At 41.1% G+C, this 18,615-nt stretch overlaps 3 protein-coding genes across 6 annotated transcripts in view; 2 read left to right on the plus strand and 1 right to left on the minus strand.

Annotated features, from left to right (window-relative positions):
* The window catches only part of MTHFD1 (methylenetetrahydrofolate dehydrogenase, cyclohydrolase and formyltetrahydrofolate synthetase 1), a 72,248-nt gene extending 68,300 nt beyond the window's left edge, over positions 1-3,948 (plus strand). For 3 of the 4 annotated variants that reach the window (XM_019009549.4, XM_055362028.2, XM_055362030.2), the window contains 2 exons: positions 2,161-2,254; positions 3,702-3,948. In XM_019009549.4, coding sequence (XP_018865094.4) covers positions 2,161-2,250 — 90 coding nt within the window. In that variant the 3' untranslated portion in view covers positions 2,251-2,254; positions 3,702-3,948. The remainder of the gene's footprint in view (positions 1-2,160; positions 2,255-3,701) is intronic. The other variant, XM_031001748.3, reaches the window with a different exon arrangement.
* Positions 1-18,615, minus strand: part of ZBTB25 (zinc finger and BTB domain containing 25) — a 57,061-nt gene that overhangs the window by 8,625 nt on the left and 29,821 nt on the right. The window lies entirely within an intron of this gene.
* On the plus strand, positions 9,391-18,405 carry AKAP5 (A-kinase anchoring protein 5). Its single transcript, XM_004055293.5, has 2 exons — positions 9,391-9,525; positions 12,054-18,405. Exon 2 carries the CDS (start codon positions 12,317-12,319, stop codon positions 13,598-13,600), a length of 1,284 nt encoding a protein of 427 aa, XP_004055341.3. The 5' UTR covers positions 9,391-9,525; positions 12,054-12,316; the 3' UTR covers positions 13,601-18,405.

Here is an 18,615-nt window from a genome sequence, read left to right on the forward strand (position 1 = left end):
GCTGAAAGACGGGTAGCTGTACTCTTTCTTGTCACTTTTGATCTTCACATGAAGAAAAGAGTAACAGTAGAGGTGAAAGCAAATCTGGAAGCAGTCAGGCCAGTGACAGTCAGGCTGTAAGGTGGAGAGAGAGACAGCCTGCCGAACTTAAGACTTTCTCATTTAGAACAAAGTATGTGTCAGAGGCCTTTAACTTTAAGTTGGACCAAGGCGTTTCCACACATGATCAAATGGTTTAATCACTATTCTAACACCTTCCAGTTGCCGTTGGGGCCTTAACGAGACTCAGATTATTTGAATATTTTCTATACTAATTCAAAGTGTGATGGCTTATTTTCAGAACTTTATATCTAGGTTCATACATGTGCGTACACATAATATTTTCTTTTTTTGTATTTTTTCTGATTATCAGTGACCAGTGTTTAGGAGGGAAAATCCTCTTGGGGAATGAGTGAAAATATCAAAAATCCTACTCATCACTGTTTGAGGAACCATCTTTAGGGTTTTCTGCTGACATGTACATGCCCGTCTACAACAATGGGCATGTGTCTTATATCTTTATAATGTCATCTTCCGGTTTTTCTGCTGTGTCTAAGGACCCATCCTTTCCTTTCTCCTACTTGTCTCACACCTAGCACCTCCTTACCTCTTACACAATATAAGAATATAAACTAGTTGTCAGATCCCTATAATGTGTTTTGGGGAATATTGATTGGTACTCAGAAGTCAGTCAGAATGAGGTTTTCTAAAGTATTGATGATGTTTTGTGTTACAGAAGATGACTCATTCTTTTTAAATAACCTTTTTATAGTTAAGTTTTAGAAGTAACCTAAGCTGTTTTCCTGTCTAGATTTGATTTGGAACTTGTGTGTATTCATTATATAGGACATTGTTACAGATAAAAATATACGGAGTTTTCACTTGCAAGCCATACATATTTGCATCTAAGTAGAAATTTGTCAAAGCCGAGTCTTTAGAAAAGTAGTGAGTACAAATATAATTTGTAAGCATTACAAGTTTAGTTTTAGAAGGCCATTTTGGGCCAGTAAGAATGGTGATTATAAAACCATCTAGATTATGTACAAAAGTGTCTTGGCCCAAGTTAAAGGATACTAACTCCTACCGTCGTGTTGCTGAAGCAAAAATCACATGGGCAGCTCAGCTAGCAAGACTGAACGAAACAAAATTTAAAAGCAGACAAGCCCTGTACCTCCTTTTGGTCTTGCAAAGCGTGAGCTGAGGAGGCGAGTGAGCAACTCCTCTACTCCCCGCACTCCTTCTTGTAAGGTGAAGGTGGAAACACCTCCTGCTACTGCTTGTGACCACATGGAAGATGACAGTGAAGGCTGGCGTTTGGTTTGCAGAAGGACATGAGGAATCAGTTTCTTTTCTTTTCCTTTTTTTTTTTTTTTTTTTTTTTGAGATGGAGTCTTGCTCTGTCACCCAGGCTGGAGTGCAGTGGCAAGATCTCAGCTCACTGCAACCTCCGCCTCCCAGGTTCAAGCGATTCTCCTGCCTCAGCCTCCCAAGTAGCTGGGATTACAGGCACACGCCACCATGCCCAGCTAATTTTTGTATTTTTAGTAGAGATGGGGTTTCACCATGTTGGTCAGGCTGGTCTCAAATTCCTGACCTCAGGTGATCCATCTGCCTTGGCCTCCCAGAGTACTAGGATTATAGGCATGAGCCACCACGCCCGGCAGGGATCAGTTTCTGAGTTTTTTAACAGGATCAGTGACTTGATTTTTAATATGTAACAAGAGTACCCACTTTATTGACAACTATAAAATGATGTTCTATCTTTATGCCTTGGGCTTTCTTTCTGAAGGAAAAGTGAAAGTAAAGATGACTTTACATTTATTTTAGACATGGCCTCGCTCTGTCGCCCAGGCAATCAGATGATCATGGCTCACTGTGGCCTCAACCTCCTGGCCTCAAGCAATTCTCCTGCCTTAGCATCCCAAGTAGCTGGAACTACAGGCATATGCCATCATATCCAGCTAATTTTTTATTTCCTGTAGAGATGGGGGTCTCACTATGTTGCCCAGGGTGGTTTAGAACTCCTGGCCTTAAGTGATCCTCTCCACCTCAGCCTGGGATTATAGGCGTGAGCCACTGTGCCCAGCATTAGTTTATTTGTAATGCTTTTTTACATCCTAGATGAGCACAATGCCTGGACTCCCCACCCGGCCCTGTTTTTATGATATTGATTTGGACCCTGAAACAGAACAGGTGAATGGATTATTCTAAACAGGTAAGTTGTTACTGGGTAATAATTTGGCTTTTTTCCTCATGTAGCTTATTTATGAATTATAGGGCTCAAACTGATGCTATAAAAATTCACATTCTAATGCTTTCAAAACATTTCTTTTCAGACTTCCCTGAGGGGAGAGGGGATAGTAATGAGAGTTGGCAATAACCAATGAATTGAAATATTTATATTTCAACACATTTTTGGAAGAAGCACAGCATGGCTTGTCACAGGTTGACAGTGTAGGGGAGAAAACTGCTGTCCAATAGACTACAGAGGAAACTACAGGAGAGGTTAGACTCCCTCTGCTGAAGCCCCAGGAGGCTTGGGGTTCAGAGTTGATGACACATGGCAGGTCAGGAACAGCTGACGGTCTGTATACTCTGAATAGGTAGTTAGAAGGCAAGAATTAGCAAATGTCTTAGGAAGTATAATAGAAAAGAGAAGGAAACAGGACCAATCTGGCAGTTCTTAGGGCCTTAGGTGAAAGGGCCCTGAGTACCGACTGCAATGAGTGACATTGCATTGTTTGATATTTTTGAAATTTCAACAGGACGTGTCTCTCCTTAGGCAGACCCTTGGGGCTGAAGCAGCAAGTTGCAGTGTGCACTTATATCCCTAGACACATCCTGTTGAAACTGCAAAAATATCAAACATGAAAATCCTAACATCTTTCTCCAGAGACGAAAAAAGTGGCTTGCCTATGAAAAGAATGAGAACTAGACTTAACACCCGTCTTACTGGCAATAAGAAGCTTTTAGACAATGGAGGAGTGTCCTGTAAGGTCACAGGGAAGATGACTTTCAACATGTGCTCACACCTAGCCGAATCTATCTGGATATTTTCAGATGTGCAAGGGTTTGCCACCCCACATCTCTTCCTAAGAAGTTATTTAGCAATGTACTTAGCAAAATGAGGAATTAACCAAGAAAAAGGGAAGACGTGAGTTTTGGGAAACTGAACCCTCATTTGGACATTAGCGAAGGGGCATTCTGACAACCATGCAAATGACCTGAAGTTACAAATCCTGTGTGGAACAGGTTGGGGGAGCACCTGAGAAAAACTAGAAAAAGCTAGAAAAGACAAGGATATCAAAGGGTCATAGTATAAAACAAAAGCTCTTGCATTATTTGAGAAAGTTAAGGTCCAAGTAGAAGCAAACTGTAGTTTGATGCTAGAACACTATTCTTTGAGAGGGTATGTGTGATACTCGAAATGCAGTCATGGCTCACGGCTTGGTCTGGTCTTGAACAGTATTCACATAGTACTATGGAAATACCATGCATCATTTTCAAGTCCATTTATGGACACGCCCTAGAAGAGCTGGTGGCAGGAAAGGATGTAAATGTTAACAGCTTTGGCAATGTGAGTGGGTAATAGTGCAGTATGGAAGGAACAGGAAACATTTCAGTGCTTAGAGAAAACATTTATTTCTTGTTTTTCCTTCCAGATCACCATCCATCTTCAAGAAGCTACTTTGAAAGTCTGGCCAGTGTCTATTCGGGCCCACTGGGAGTTAGGAAGTATAAGTAAGCCAAGAGAAGTCAGCCCCTGCCCAGAAGATCTGAAACTAATAGTAGGAGTTTCCCCAGAAGTCATTTTCAGCCTTAATTCTCATCATGTATAAATTAACATAAATCATGCACGTCTGTTTACTTTAGTGACGTTCCACAGAATAAAAGGAAATAAGTTTGCCATCTTGGTGTTGCAATATGAATTACAGCCTTAACAGACTGTGCCACAGGTCTCTGCCATCCTTTGTGAGCTCATTTGTCAGGCAGACCCTTGGGCTGAAGATGCAAGTTGCAGTGTGCCCTTTATGATACTGTTGTGTTTAGAGGGAAATGTATGCATGCTTGTGTATTTCTGAGAGGACACATTATTCAGGGGACCTCCTGAGAGGGTTGGGTTGGAAGTTGATGACTTACCTTTTAATCTTATACCTTTCTATATTGTTGAATTTTGTTTTTCTACCCTGAGGAAGTATTGCTTATACAAGTTTTTGCCTGAACTTCCTTGGAATTCCCATTTCTGTCACAGCTTTAGCACTGTCTATGTTTAGAGTGCTCAAGAAGGATGGTCATACAGCATTAGCCTTAGGTGAGCCTCGATTCTGTTGGTGCAGCAAGTATTCATTGAGTTTCTTCTAAATGCCTGGGCTCCACCCTTCCCTACAGACTTTTTATTTTTATTTTTATTTTTTTGAGACAGTGTCTCTGTCGCCCAGGCTGGAGTGCAGTGGCGCGATCTCAGCTCACTGCAACCTCCGTCTCCTGGGTTCCAGTGATTCTCCTGCCTCAGCCTCCCAAGTAGCTGGGATTATAGGCATGAGCCACCATGCCTGGCCCAGACTTTCTTTTTCCTAAAACATTAGGTTGGTAAAAACCACAATTACTTTTGCACCAACCTAATATTTTTTTTCCTCCTCTTCTGGCTGGGCGTGGAGGTGGCTCATGCCTGTAATCCCAGCACTTTGGGAGGCCGAGGTGGGCGGATCACTTGAGGTCTGGGGTTCAAGACCAGCTTGGCCAACATGGTAAAACCCTGTTTCTACCAAAAATACAAAAATTAGCTGGGTGTGGTGGCAGGCACCTATAATCCCAGGTACTTGGGAGGCTGAGGCACGAGAATTGCTTGAACCCAGGAGGCAGAGGTTGCAATGAGCCAGGATCATGCTGCTGCACTCCAGCCTGGGAGACAGAGCTAGACTCTGTCTAAAAAAATAAATCAAATATTTTTCCTTCTCTTCTTGTTCTTTATCTTCTATCTCTGTTCTTCCTCTCCCATTTGTTTCCTTCCCTTTTTCCCCTTGTCTCCCTCCACTGGATCCTTCCAGAGGATGCTGCATCCCACTGGCGCCAGTGCTAAACACTGCTGATGTTGGCAAAGCAGTATTTTTCCCAGTGACCTTGGTTTTATTATTTTTAATTCCCTAGGTCCATGTCAATGTTGTAATACAGTCAATTTTACAGTCCACAGAAATGATAGCGCTGCCTTGAGAGGCATATGGCAAAGGGGTCACAGTGCAGAGCCCCAGCTCCATGGCAGAGAGCCTCACCCACCTCCCTGCCTCCACATCCTCACCATGGAAATCGGAGCACTGTTGGTACCTACCTCGTGAGGGCGGTTCTGGAATTACTCAAACACATCATCTGAGATGCTTTGTACAGGGCCTGGCACATTGTAAGCACTTGTCAGTTCCTGTTGCAAAGCATCCTCCAGGCCCTGTTTGCAGAGTTAATTGCTTCTGGTACTTTTTTTTTCCTTTTTTTTTTTTTTGGCGGAGGGGGGGAGGGGGGTGGGGACAAGAGTCGTGCTCTTTTGCCCAGGCTGCAGTGTAGTGACGTGATCTCAGCTCACTGCAACCTCTGCCTCCCGGGTTCAAGCGATTCTCCCACCTCAGCCTCCCGAGTAGCTGGGATTACAGGTTCGCACCACCATGCCTGGCTAATTTTTTGTATTTTCAGTATAGATGGGGTTTTGCCATGTTGGCCAGGCTGGTCTCAAACTCCTGGCCTCAAGTGATCCTCCCACCTCGGCCTCCCAAAGTGCTGGGATTACAGGCGTGAGCCACTGTGCCCGACCGCTTTCTGGTACATTTCTTAATGTCCTGTGAAACTTCACCTGGAATGGGATTTGCTGGGAATTCATTTTATAGACAAGGGAAGGATGCAGTCTTGTCAGATATGGTGACTTAAGGATCATCTTAAAGGATTTAGGTTTCCTAATATCGCCAAAAGCCACATGGGTTTAAATCCTCAATACTGGTAGGGGCTGGGCATGGTAGCTCACACCTGTAATCCCACCACACTCAGCTGAGTTTTGAAGTTCTGTTTTTTGTAGAGATGGGGTCTCACTGTCTTGTCCAGGCTGCTGAGGCAGGAGGATCACTTGAGCCCAGGAGTTCAAGACTAACCTGGACAAGACAGACCCCATCTCTACAAAAAACAAAACCCCAAAACTCAGCTGAGTGGTGCACGCTTGTAGTCCTAGCTCCTTGGGAGTCTGATGTGAGAGGTTCGCTTGAGCCCAGGAGTTCGAGGCCGCAGTGAGCTATGACTGAGCCACTGCATTCCAGCCTGAGCAACAGAGCAAGACCCTGTGTCAAAATAAAAAAGACCTATAGAAGCATTAGTGCTTGGGGTAACTATTAGCATGTGCTTGCAGAGAAGGTCTAGTGCCTTTACCTTGGTGCTAAGAGTCCCTCCAGATTAGTGGCTTTCCCGTGCCCTTTCTCTTCTCCGGGCTGCTAATGCCTTCCTTCCCCATATTAGTAATATTACTGATAAACAAATTGTACATTCTCTGATCTCACTTCAGAGGCTGTTTCTGTGCACTGAAGATGTACACACAGTCTTAATTCAAAAGAGATAGCATTTATGTGCTGCCACATTAAACAGATTGCAACAGTATTACTATTGAGTTTGTGTTGGCTCTGTGCAACCCTCATGGTGCCCAGGAACAGATGAAACCACCAGAGACTTGGAGCCTCAGGTTCATTCAATGGTGTCCCAGGGAACGGGGTTGGAGGGCTTATTCCCAGAAGGCCTCTGAAATGTAAGAGCTATTAACAAGGAGTTATAAGTCATTTTTGGTAGCTATAGGCCCAGGCAATGGGTAGAGATCAAGATGGCATAAATGGTAAGATCAGTAGAGTATTGCTCAGATAAATATGTAAGCTATTTTACTGGCACACTGTATCTAGTGATATTAACATGATAAGCTATAGGTAGGATAATTTCTCATCAGATTGCAGAAATACATTTATAGCCTATTTCCTGTTATATAATGAAAAGCTACTAATGGGGTAGTAGACAATGATATGGGTAATAGCTTAAACAGCCTTCGTTGTCACTTACCTGAATTCAGGAATGACAGGTTTCTTTCATGCATGAGGTACTGGATACATTAAACACACACACACACATATGGCATTGAGTTCTAGTCATATCCTAAAGAAAAACCATGGTGCACTATGTTATTTATAGTACTATACTCTGTGTGAGTGACTCTGTGTGTATGTGTGTTGGTGGAGGTCAGGGATGACTTGTTTGTAATATACCTTAAGGAAGTCTGTCCGAATTTGCCCTTCAAATACTAAATAAATTCATCTCTTACCTCAAACTGCCTTTCAGTTCCCTTTTACTAATTTTGTTTAAAAGAAAGGCAAGTGAAGGCCAGGCATGGGGGCTCACACCTGTAATCCTAGCACTGTAGGAGGTCAAGGCAGGAGGATCACTTGAGCTCAGGAGTTCAAGACCAGCCTGGGCAACATAGGGAGACGCCATCTCTACAAAAAAAAAAGAAGAACCTGGGCATGTGGTCGCATACCTGTGGTCCCAGCTGCATGGGAGGCTGAGGTGGGAGGATTGCTTGAGCCAGGGATTGTACCACTGCACTCCAGCCTGAGCAAGACCCTGTCTCAAATAAAAATAAAAATAAGACAGCTATTTTACCCTGTCTTCACCTAAATAAGCTCATCTTATTTTTTGCCTGAAACTCTTGCAAACTCCCAGGTCTGCTAGTTTTGAGAAACCTTGGATCTCAATAAGGAATAGTTCTCAATTGCTTATGAGCATAATGGATTTCTTTTGGCTTAAAGTTCAAAACTGGCAACAAGCAGCGCTAGCAACCCATAGAGAGATACGAAGACCATTTCGATAGACGTGTTTGCTGAGTGAACAAGGCTGACTGAATTTTTTTTTTTTTTTGAGGCAGGGTCTCACTTTGTTGCCCAGGCTGGCATGCAGTGGTGCAGTAGTGGCTCACAGCAGCCTTGACCTTCTGGGCCCAAGTGATCCTCCCTTCTCAGCCTCCTGAGCTCCTGAGTAACTGGGACCATACATGCACCACCATGCCCAGCTAATTTTTAAAATTTTTTTGTCTCCCTATGTTGCCCAGGCTGGTCTCAAACTCTTGGACTCAAGCCATCCTCCTGCCTTGGCCTCCCAAAGTGCTGGGATTACAGGTGTGAGCCACTGCGCCCATCCCTGAATTCTTAATTACAACTAAACTAGATGCTTAATGGATTTTACTGTTTTACAACTCTTGCCTCTTTTATCTGTAATTTTAAGATCTTGACAGCTTATATTTGGCTTTGCTTTTGTGTCCCAAGAGTTCTTTCCTTGATAAGCCTCTGTGGAAACTACAGAATCTTACAAATATAAAACCTTTCCGGAAAAAAATACAAAAATGGACACCTGACATTTACACTCCCTAAGGTCGTGATCCTGTTGAAGAAAGGAGATGAACACAGCTGCTTTTCAGTAGTTCTTCACTTCACCTTACCAGGTTCTTCATCTGGATGCTATGCTATGGGGGCCAGAGGAGGAGGCTGGGATTGTGATGGATCCTACTAGATTTTACAGCTGGAGCTCCCAGGAATGCCCTCATAGGGAATGTCCTGAAGGGAATCATGGGTAACTTGTAAGCTACCTCAACTTATTTTTGAAACTATGTAAGGTATAAGATGGATGGAGCTGGGTTCCTGTGCCTTTCTCACCTTGTCCGCATAGAGATGCAGCTGCTCCTGCAGGCCAAAGTTCTGCACCAATCACCTCCACCTGCTTCCCACTGGGAGACAAAGGTTTGAAAGCCTGTTTGGCGATGAACCACGATGATCTGACACTCAAGCCACTCCTGAGAAAGTCGGGTTTCTTTCTGTTTCCATTTATATATGTAATTTTCACTTCAAACAAACATGACCTCGCTTTTCTATGCACAGTTTTGAATCCTGCTTTTAAAATGCTATGTCTGCCTTGTCTTTAAATATTCTGAGGGGGAGGAGAGGAGATGTGTAATGCGACTGTCTATAATTTGAAACCGGACCTCACTATTTAGCGTCTCAGAAAACGCGGGGTTCATTGCCCTGGTCCCCCCCGCCTTCCCCCGCCCCCCGAACCTTCCGGCTGGCTCTCTTGCGGTCCCCGCCTCGGCGCTGATGTGGTCTGGCAGTGGAGATTGGCGCCCGGGCGGAGCACGATGGGCTTCCCCGCGGCAGGCAGGCAGGCAGGCTGCTGCTGCAGGTGGGTCCCGGCGCCCGCACCGCCCCGCGCCTCCCGCGGCCGCCCCGCCCCTGCCCGCCCGCTCCGCTCGCATTGGCGCTGCCTGCTGTCTGTCCCCGCGCGGTGGGGAGGGGGCGCACCCGGCGGCGGGCTCTGCAGAGGGCGCCTTGCTCCGGGTGCGACCGCGGCTCCCTGGAGGCCTGGGCGCCGGGCCCCGCGAGCGCGCCGCCACCTCGGGAGCAGTGTTGGCCAAGGACCCCGACGCCCTACGTGAGTAAAGGCAGGGCGGGGAGCCTGCGGGGGAGGAGGGTCGGGGGCAATGTCCGGTCCGCGGACCGCGGAGTGGGCAAGAGGTGCCCACTGGATACGGGGTATCCGAGCCCTCTGAGGTGCTGGGAGTAAGAACGCGGGAGGTCGTTTGTCCGCTGGAATCCGCGGCCAGGGCGACCCTCATCAGGTCTGCCCACCTATCCCCTTCGCGTTACAGCTTGTCTTAGAAGCATGGGTTGCCGGTGGCTTTTTTCCTTCTTTATCCCTCTTTGAGAAATGTGATTTTGGGTTTCTGGCCATTACATTATAATTCTGCAGACAGCCTGAAGCTGGGTTATCTGTTCCACGCCCCCGGCATTTTCCTTTTTGAGTACTTTATCCTGCGCTCTGTCTCCTGCCATAAGGGGCGTCAAGCCAGAATTCGAGATTCCTTCCTCCAGGAGGAAGCTTCGTGGTCCTTATCTGGTGCTGGGAAAGATGCATTGCTTTCCTCGGGTACTGGCTGCTCTTTGCTGCTCAAGGAAAAAAGGAAAGGGGGTGTTTTCTGTGACACGAGACTTGCAATTCCATCAGGAAATGAGCACAGGGACTTTAAGATTTCCTGAGGCGATAAAGCTACCCTTGCTGGTTAAGAGCGAATCATTTGCAGTCTGACATTCTGCAAAGTTTTATTGTCTACAGACTGCATTATTTTCCCTCTTCAGTTAAGTTTCTGTTTGGGTATTCGTTTTATTTCTAGTATGTGAGATACATTCAAGTGAGCTTCTCAAACGATTGTCTTTGCGCAATCCAGGTTAGTTTCCAACGACAGACTCCTAAACATCTCATTTCAATATTTCTATTATGTGGTAATACAGCCTCTGCTTAACAAAAATGCTCAGGTGCTGAAAACTCACAAGAGGTGAGAAGATTTAAACAGTTATCAGCTGAGGTTCTAGTGCTCACTGAAACATTGTGAGGAGAAACACTGTCAAATGTTCATATTTTAGTTCCGTCATTGTTCTAGAATGACTTTATCTTTCTGTTAGAGGCATACAGTATGAAACACCCAACCTAAGATAATATTTACTTAGATCATAAACTGATTTTCAGGGTTCCAGTTCCTTCTACAGTTCATAAAATTATGGGTTACCCAAATGAAACTTCAGTGAAGGATTTACATAAAAACAATATAAAGAATGAGTCCCTTTGCTTATTTTAGGGCATCCACCCGCTAAAATTCATAGGATCTTTGTTGGATAATCACCTCCCATTTCCATTCTTTGGTGCCATCATACCATTCTGAGGATTAAATTTTCAATACACCTTTATATTATCTAAGTTTGCCAATTGCATAGTTTGCCAACTTATTTTTGGCTTTTAAATTAGTTCCTGAACCAAAAAAATAAAATATAAAGAATTTCAAAAGCTTGGTTTTCAAATAACAAGAATTCAGTCTACTCATGGTTCAATTATGAGTTGATAAGTGCCTTATGGTTAAATGACCATTAATCAATTTTTTAATTTTTTCACTAATGAAATACTGCAGATTAGTATCCCCAAACAATTCATTTTCTGATGAAACTCTTAAAGCCCAGTTTCAGAACATAAGCTTTAAGCAACAAGCAATCATGTGTTAATCTGAGCTCTGTTACAGCTCTGCCGTAATCTCAGCCAAATTGCTTCATCTGTACGTGGTGATACCACCATCTTTGTAATATTGTGGTGAGGATTAGAGATGTATGTAAAAGTGCGTGCACTGCCTAATACCCAAGAATTGCTCAATAAATGTCAGCTATTACTACTCTTACTGACTTCCAACTATGTGCAGATTATGGTGGAAACATGTGATACAGCAGATACAGTACTTAAATGAAAATGTCAAAATTATACAACTAATTTAAGAGTGGGAAATGACAGTAATGCTAAATTTTCCTAAGAATATGTATGAAAAATAGCACTTCCTTGATGGAACATACATTTTTAGAACAGAAACCTTATGTTATAATGGTAAAACTAGAGAGTCAAAGTCTCTAGTTCTAACTCTGGCTATGACCTTATCTAGCTGCATGGCTTTTGACAAGACAACTGCTCCCCTCTGGAGTTCAGTTTTGTCATCTGGCTGGATTTGAGTAATCTCAAATAATCTCTAAAGTCCTTTGCAGCTTTAAAATTATTTATTGAGTGTGATAAAGATTACATCAGCTTGCTTTTCATCCTGCACTTCATTTTTTGTTCTTGTTGTTTGCTTAACTTGCACTTTAGAGTCATAAGCAATTCACACAGACAACACAACTAAAGAACTGATAATATCAGACTTGCAGGGTAATCCAAAATGAAGTTTCAACAAGGAGGATAAAACAAAATAGAATCACACTGAACTCTTTAATAGGGCCAAAGTAAACCCCAATGTTTATTCTCCAGTCATTTCATTAAGTTATTATATGGAAAATATGCCTGGTAGAATCTTATACATTCACTGAAATAGTCTCCACAGAAAATAATAGGCTCATAGTGAAATAAAATACCACTTTCTTTTCTCTCATCAGGTTGATCTTTAAATAAAGCAAAAATTTATCCAAAGAAGGGCTTTCATCAAGAAATTAAAGAGAGAAATTACAAGCCATAGAGAAACTGGGCATTTCTATACTAGAGAAACCACCTAAAACAACTGTATGGAGTAAGATGAAAGGTATGAATATGCCTGGAAGAAATTTTACCTAGTGTGACATTTTTGCTCATCTTTTTGTCACAAAAGGCTGCTAAGGAAGAGAGAATACAGTTTTCTAGAGAAAAAGAGTGCAGTGTAAAAATGGAAACCACAATTTCAGAAATTCATGTAGAAAACAAGGATGAGAAGAGATCAGCAGAAGGTAGTCCTGGGGCTGAAAGGCAGAAGGAAAAGGCATCCATGCTTTGCTTCAAGAGAAGAAAGAAAGCAGCCAAAGCACTGAAGCCCAAAGCTGGCTCTGAAGCTGCTGATGTGGCAAGGAAGTGTCCACAAGAAGCAGGAGCTTCTGATCAGCCAGAGCCCACACGGGGGGCCTGGGCCTCACTCAAACGTCTTGTAACACGCAGGAAAAGGTCAGGGTCTTCAAAGCAGCAAAAGCCATTGGAGGCTGAAATGCAACCTGCAATAAATGCTGAGGATGCTGATCTTTCTAAGAAAAAGGCAAAATCTAGACTTAAGATTCCCTGCATAAAATTCCCAAGAGGGCCAAAAAGGAGTAATCATTCCAAAATTATAGAAGACTCAGACTGCAGCATCAAAGTCCAGGAAGAAGCTGAAATTTTGGATATACAAACACAGACCCCATTGAATGATCAGGCAACAAAGGCTAAGTCAACCCAGGATCTAAGTGAAGGCATCTCACGGAAAGATGGTGATGAGGTCTGTGAATCAAATGTGAGCAATAGCATAACTTCTGGAGAGAAAGTGATTTCAGTAGAACTTGGATTAGATAATGGGCATTCTGCTATTCAAACGGGAACTCTAATCCTTGAAGAAATTGAAACAATCAAGGAAAAACAAGATGTTCAACCCCAGCAAGCAAGCCCACTTGAAACTTCAGAAACAGACCATCAGCAGCCAGTACTTTCTGATGTTCCTCCTTTACCTGCAATTCCAGATCAACAAATTGTGGAAGAAGCCAGTAACAGTACCCTAGAAAGTGCACCAAATGGAAAAGACTATGAAAGTACAGAGATTGTAGCTGAAGAAACTAAGCCAGAAGATACTGAATTGAGCCAAGAATCAGATTTTAAAGAAAATGGGATCACTGAAGAGAAATCCAAATCAGAAGAAAGCAAAAGAATGGAGCCAATTGCTATTATTATTACAGACACTGAAATCAGTGAATTTGATGTTACAAAATCTAAAAATGTCCCTAAGCAATTCTTAATTTCAACTGAAAATGAGCAAGTAGGGGTTTTTGCTAATGATAATGGTTTTGAGGATAGAACTTCAGAACAATATGAAACACTCTTAATTGAAACAGCCTCTTCTCTCGTCAAGAATGCTATTCAGTTGTCAATAGAACAGCTGGTTAATGAAATGGCCTCTGATGATAATAAAATAAACAATCTTCTACAGTGACTTACTCTCCAGAGTCACGGCAGAAAAAACAAGCTTAATGAAGAATTCTTTTATACATTTGTGGCATTTCTTACTCAGTAACAAATGAGAGATTTATCATCTCTAGAACTTAAAAGGTACAATTCCAGCGCAGAAGTGCTAAAGATTAAGTCAAGTTTATAAAACTCTACCACTGAAATGCAGTCACTTCTGGATTGGAGGAAGTCAGCACAGATTGCAGTGTAAAGTGACATAACATACAGGGAGTTGCTAAAATGGCATATGGAGATTGGAGTGCTTTGGGGGAGGAAGATGTATTTATTGAGCACTTATGGTATGCCATAAGCTTTTTAATGACCTCTGATATAACAAAGTCTGGTTTCCTTTTGATAATTCAGCTCTGTGTATAGGCTAACATCACATTAAGTTTTTAAAAACTTATTTTTTACAGTGCACATATATGTTTAAAATGGTGAATAAGGTGAGCTACTTTTGTGAATGTGATTTGTAATTGTTACATTCCTAAGCAGCAGGCTTAACTCAAAAAATACATTGCATTTTCCCAATTTCAGCAGATAGTGTGCAGAATATGCATATTGATATTAAACGTGAGTGGTTTTATAGTCTTAAGTCTCTTATAAGCGCTATTTGGCCAGGCACGGTGGCTCACGCCTATAATCCCAGCACTTTGGGAGGCCAAGGCGGGTGAATCAGCTAAGGTCAGGAGTTCGAGACCAGCCTGGCCAATGTGGTGAAACCCCATCTCTACTGAAAATACAAAAATTAGCCGGGTGTGGTGGTGCACGCCTGTAATCCCAGCTACTTGGGAGGCTGAGGCAGGAGAATTGCTTGAACCCGAGAGGTGGAGGTTGCAGGGAGCCAAGATTGTACCACTGCACTCCAGTCTGGGCAACAGAGTGAGACTCCATCTCAAAAAAAAAAAAAAAAAAGGAGAACCATTCACAAATCCTTCAATCAGGCAAATTGTTACTAAGTGCAAAAGTGTAGAAACAGGGAGAGTGGGTTTTTCCCCCGCTTTTCTTTCTGCCTCAACAGATCTGTATATATCCATTTCTGCATGGATTTATCTGTGAAAAGTTAAAAAATGAAACAGCAAAAACAAAACAAGGGGAATATTATTCTTCATCCAGGAGAAGGGAAAATTCCCAAGTAAATTATCACAGATAATATAGGATTCATCTTGCAGAATTACTTCTTTAAGAGCCATATTCATCAACTTCTCTCCAAAGAGGGGAGAGTAGATTCAAAGCCAGCCTGGTAGTAATGATCCTGGAAAATCCTAATAATCTAGTGCAAATATTTATTCTCGGCCAAAAATGAGCCATGAATGTGGGTGAATAGAAAAGTGAAAAGTTATTGCTAAAGCACATTATAATTTAAATGTCAGTATTCCTTCATGTCTGTGTGTTGAGAGAGACCAGTAAAAAGCATTTTACATGAATATTGAAAGTTAACTTTTTCATCACTATTTTCTTTTTTTTTGAGATGGAGTCTCACTCTGTCGCCCAGACTGGAGTGCAGTGGCGCGATCTTGGCTCACTGCGAGCTCCACCTCCTGGGTTCACACCATTCTTCTGCCTCAGCCTCCCAAGTAGCTGGGACTACAGGCACCCACTACAACACTCGGCTAATTTTTTGTATTTTTAGTAGAGATGGGGTTTCACCGTGTTAGCCAGGATGGTCTTGATCTCCTGACCTCATGATCCTCCCGCCTCGGCCTCCTAAAGTGCTGGGATTACAGGCGTGAGCCACCGCACCCGGCCTTCATCACTATTTTCAATCCAGATATACTTTACAAAAATGAGAAGGGCTTATTTGCATTTTTATTTACATATTGAAAGGGAAGCATCTGATCTCATCAATGATTGCCATATTTTTTGAAAAAGTAATCCTATTTCAATCTTTCCTTGTGTGAAATGGCCATAATACCACAGTGCACTTCCCTACCTCACAGGTTAGGATTCAAAGTGTGTATTCCCCCATTGTGTAAATTGAGTGATTGTGTTACTACTTGAAACAGATGAAGTAATAAAGATGAAGTATGAGATGTAAGGTATTTGTTCAAGAGCTCCACTTGGAGGAAATAATGCACATTAGATGATTTTAAATGATCTGGGTGAATTCTTGCATTGTGTATGGATTGCATATAGAAAGTATTTGCTACTTTGTCCTACAGAATCATCTTCATTTCTTTCTGTAAATACATATTGAGACCTCTAACAAAAGAAACTAATCTGACTTTGAAATTGAACCAAATCATGGATATTATTAGCAAGATTCTTTGCTGAAGTGCAAAAATATTTCCCCCAGATTTTCCTACCTTCACGCTTATAATCCGGGGAGGAGGGTGGAAATCCTGAGCAAGATGAAAAGTGTCATTCAAAACACATGACCCAAGAAGTCAATTTCTTTTAATTGTACAACTTTTAAACATTAAAAACAAAAAAGACGAGTCATCTTCTCTGAAAACACTCTTTAACTCACTATATGTGGTGCTAATGGACTTGGACAGCTACCAGCTATCATATTTAAAAGTGAACAATTTTAAAAACCTGACTAAGGTTGGTGCATTTTACAGTGTATTGAAGAATCCTGCCCTCATTTACTGCAAGGATGCCTCCAAGCCAATACACTTGCATTGTAAATGTTTAGTAATCTCATGAACAAGCAAAAAGTATAGTACTTACCAGTTATTGGAAATATTTTGGGGGATTTTTAAAAAAACAGATAAATGGTAAATATGTGCAATGAATTTTTTGGTTAAGAAAGTAAAATTTTATCTAATACTAGGTTTTTACTTTTTTCACTGTGGTTTGATATATATTTTTGGTTAGAATGTACTGATTGTTTTTATGATAAGATGTATATTTTACTTGCATTCATTCTTAAGAGGTTTCTGTTTTTCTATTGAGAATATCTGTTGAATTAAGTAGGATTTCAGTTAGAAAAAGGAATTCAGAAATTAACTGGTCTCAATCTGATTATATGTGCTACATGGCCAAATCCTATTACAGTGAATTCTAAGGTGATTCAAATTGTTTTATTGTTATAGAAATATGCAGAAATCAGATGGCTTCAGAGTCATAAAATATTTTTCTTGTAATAGTATTTAAGCAATTCGACCTTATATGCAAACATTAAGTGAATATAAATAAGTTCTGTTTCAATTCATGTCCATTTAATGACATTAAAATAATTATTAGGAACACCACATGAATTTTCATTTACATTTGCTGTGGTATAAATTCTGCTTTTAATGAATGTTTATTTATTTATTAGCCAAAATTCAGTTTCTCTTTGAACCCAGAATTTTGCAAGGCTGGGGGTTGGGGAGGGGGATTATTGGCTACTTGTTAACTTTTTCAGCATATTATCATTCCTCTTTTAAGACTCAAGTATTATTCACTTTGCTTCTTACAACCCAGAGAATGTGAAAATTCTCCTCTATTTTATGTAGCACTATTCACTTAACATTTTTTCAAAGCACTTTATAGGATATAAAAATAGTACCCAGTAACATTTAAGTAAAGGTAGCAGAAAACAAAAGAACTTTCAAACAGAAATTATGTTCCCTGCCACCTCCTCCACCTCAAAGAATAATAAGCATGTGGCACAAATGGAGTTGTTCATAAAAACTGTCTGCATAATTTTCCTTCAAGGTAATGTATTTGACAGCATGAAGTTTGTGATGATCTTACTTGGTCTACTACTTAGCGGAGTCTTAGAATCTCTTTTATTTACTTCTGAGAGATTGTTATTTCACCAGTATATGTGAACAGGCTTGCTAAAGGCATTAAAGATATGGATCATGGAGGCACCAAATTTGGCTTCTGTATGCAATCCAGCATTAACTTTATCCATAAATTTCTAACTTCAAGTTACCTTATTTTTTATAGTTAAGAATGTTTTTCGAGGTTTACAACCGAATTTTAAAAATAATTGTTAGGCTTTAGAATCCCACTGTTTGAAAAGATCCTTTTAATGTCAACTTTATTGAAATATGTAGTCTGCTTTCTAATTTCATCTGATACTCAATATAGCAGGGTTTGATTTTTCTGCCTGCCATTTGTGCATTTAAAAAAAAATCCTCATTTAAGATTTAGAGTTCTTTAGGTTCAAATTCCTATGATGTTTTATTGGGTAACATGAACTCTCTTATACATAATTCAAAATTTCAATCCATGGTATATTTTATGGTACATTTTGAAAAGAAAATTTGTAATGCTCCTTAGTTACAAAAATTAGAAGGAAGCTACATAAAATTCAGGTGTCCTAATTAAATTCAATTTGATTCAACACACGTATTAGGCATAACTCATACCTAACACTATTTGATAAGGGGGACAGGCTCCCTGCCATCCAAGAACTCAACCTAGGGAGCAGTGACAACAGAAACCGGGTTGGGTTAAGGCAAAGAGCCATGGATAATGCTGCAACATGAGTGGCACAGAGGGGAGTACACAGAGAGAGCAATTAATTTTGGTGTGGGGAAGGTGGTGATCTGAATACAGCAGCAGTTTGAAAGTGTTCCGTTTTTAAATAAACAGTATGCTTATTTTGATTTCTGACTAGGTGTAGAAAAAATCCTGCATAGTGTTACATATTTATAGTAGTTCTTTGTAAAAATGTTAAGTGGGTGAGCTATTATGAAAGTAAAGGTTTCATTTTTTCTCATTAAAATTAGTACTAAATTACTGTGGATCAGATGATAATATTAAATAATACTCTGTAGAAAAAAGGTTTCAAGTTGAATTAATTTATGTACTGATTATTAATACAGAATAAATGTTATATGGACTCATGTTTATTCAGATCTTTTAAAAGAACTGTGGGCAAACTATGTTCATTTCCTATAACTGTAAAGATCACATTGATGGAACTACTGAGTTCGCACTACCAAAAGTTCTACTCTGCTAATTGGGAATTGGACAGAGATTTTACAACAACACTCCTAAAACAGTCCTTCAGCAAGACAAATATAAACACCTACAATGCTGAACTAATTCAGCCAAAAG

The sequence above is a fragment of the Gorilla gorilla genome, chromosome 15 (assembly GCF_029281585.2).
Source record: "Gorilla gorilla gorilla isolate KB3781 chromosome 15, NHGRI_mGorGor1-v2.1_pri, whole genome shotgun sequence".
Lineage (NCBI taxonomy): Eukaryota > Metazoa > Chordata > Mammalia > Primates > Hominidae > Gorilla > Gorilla gorilla.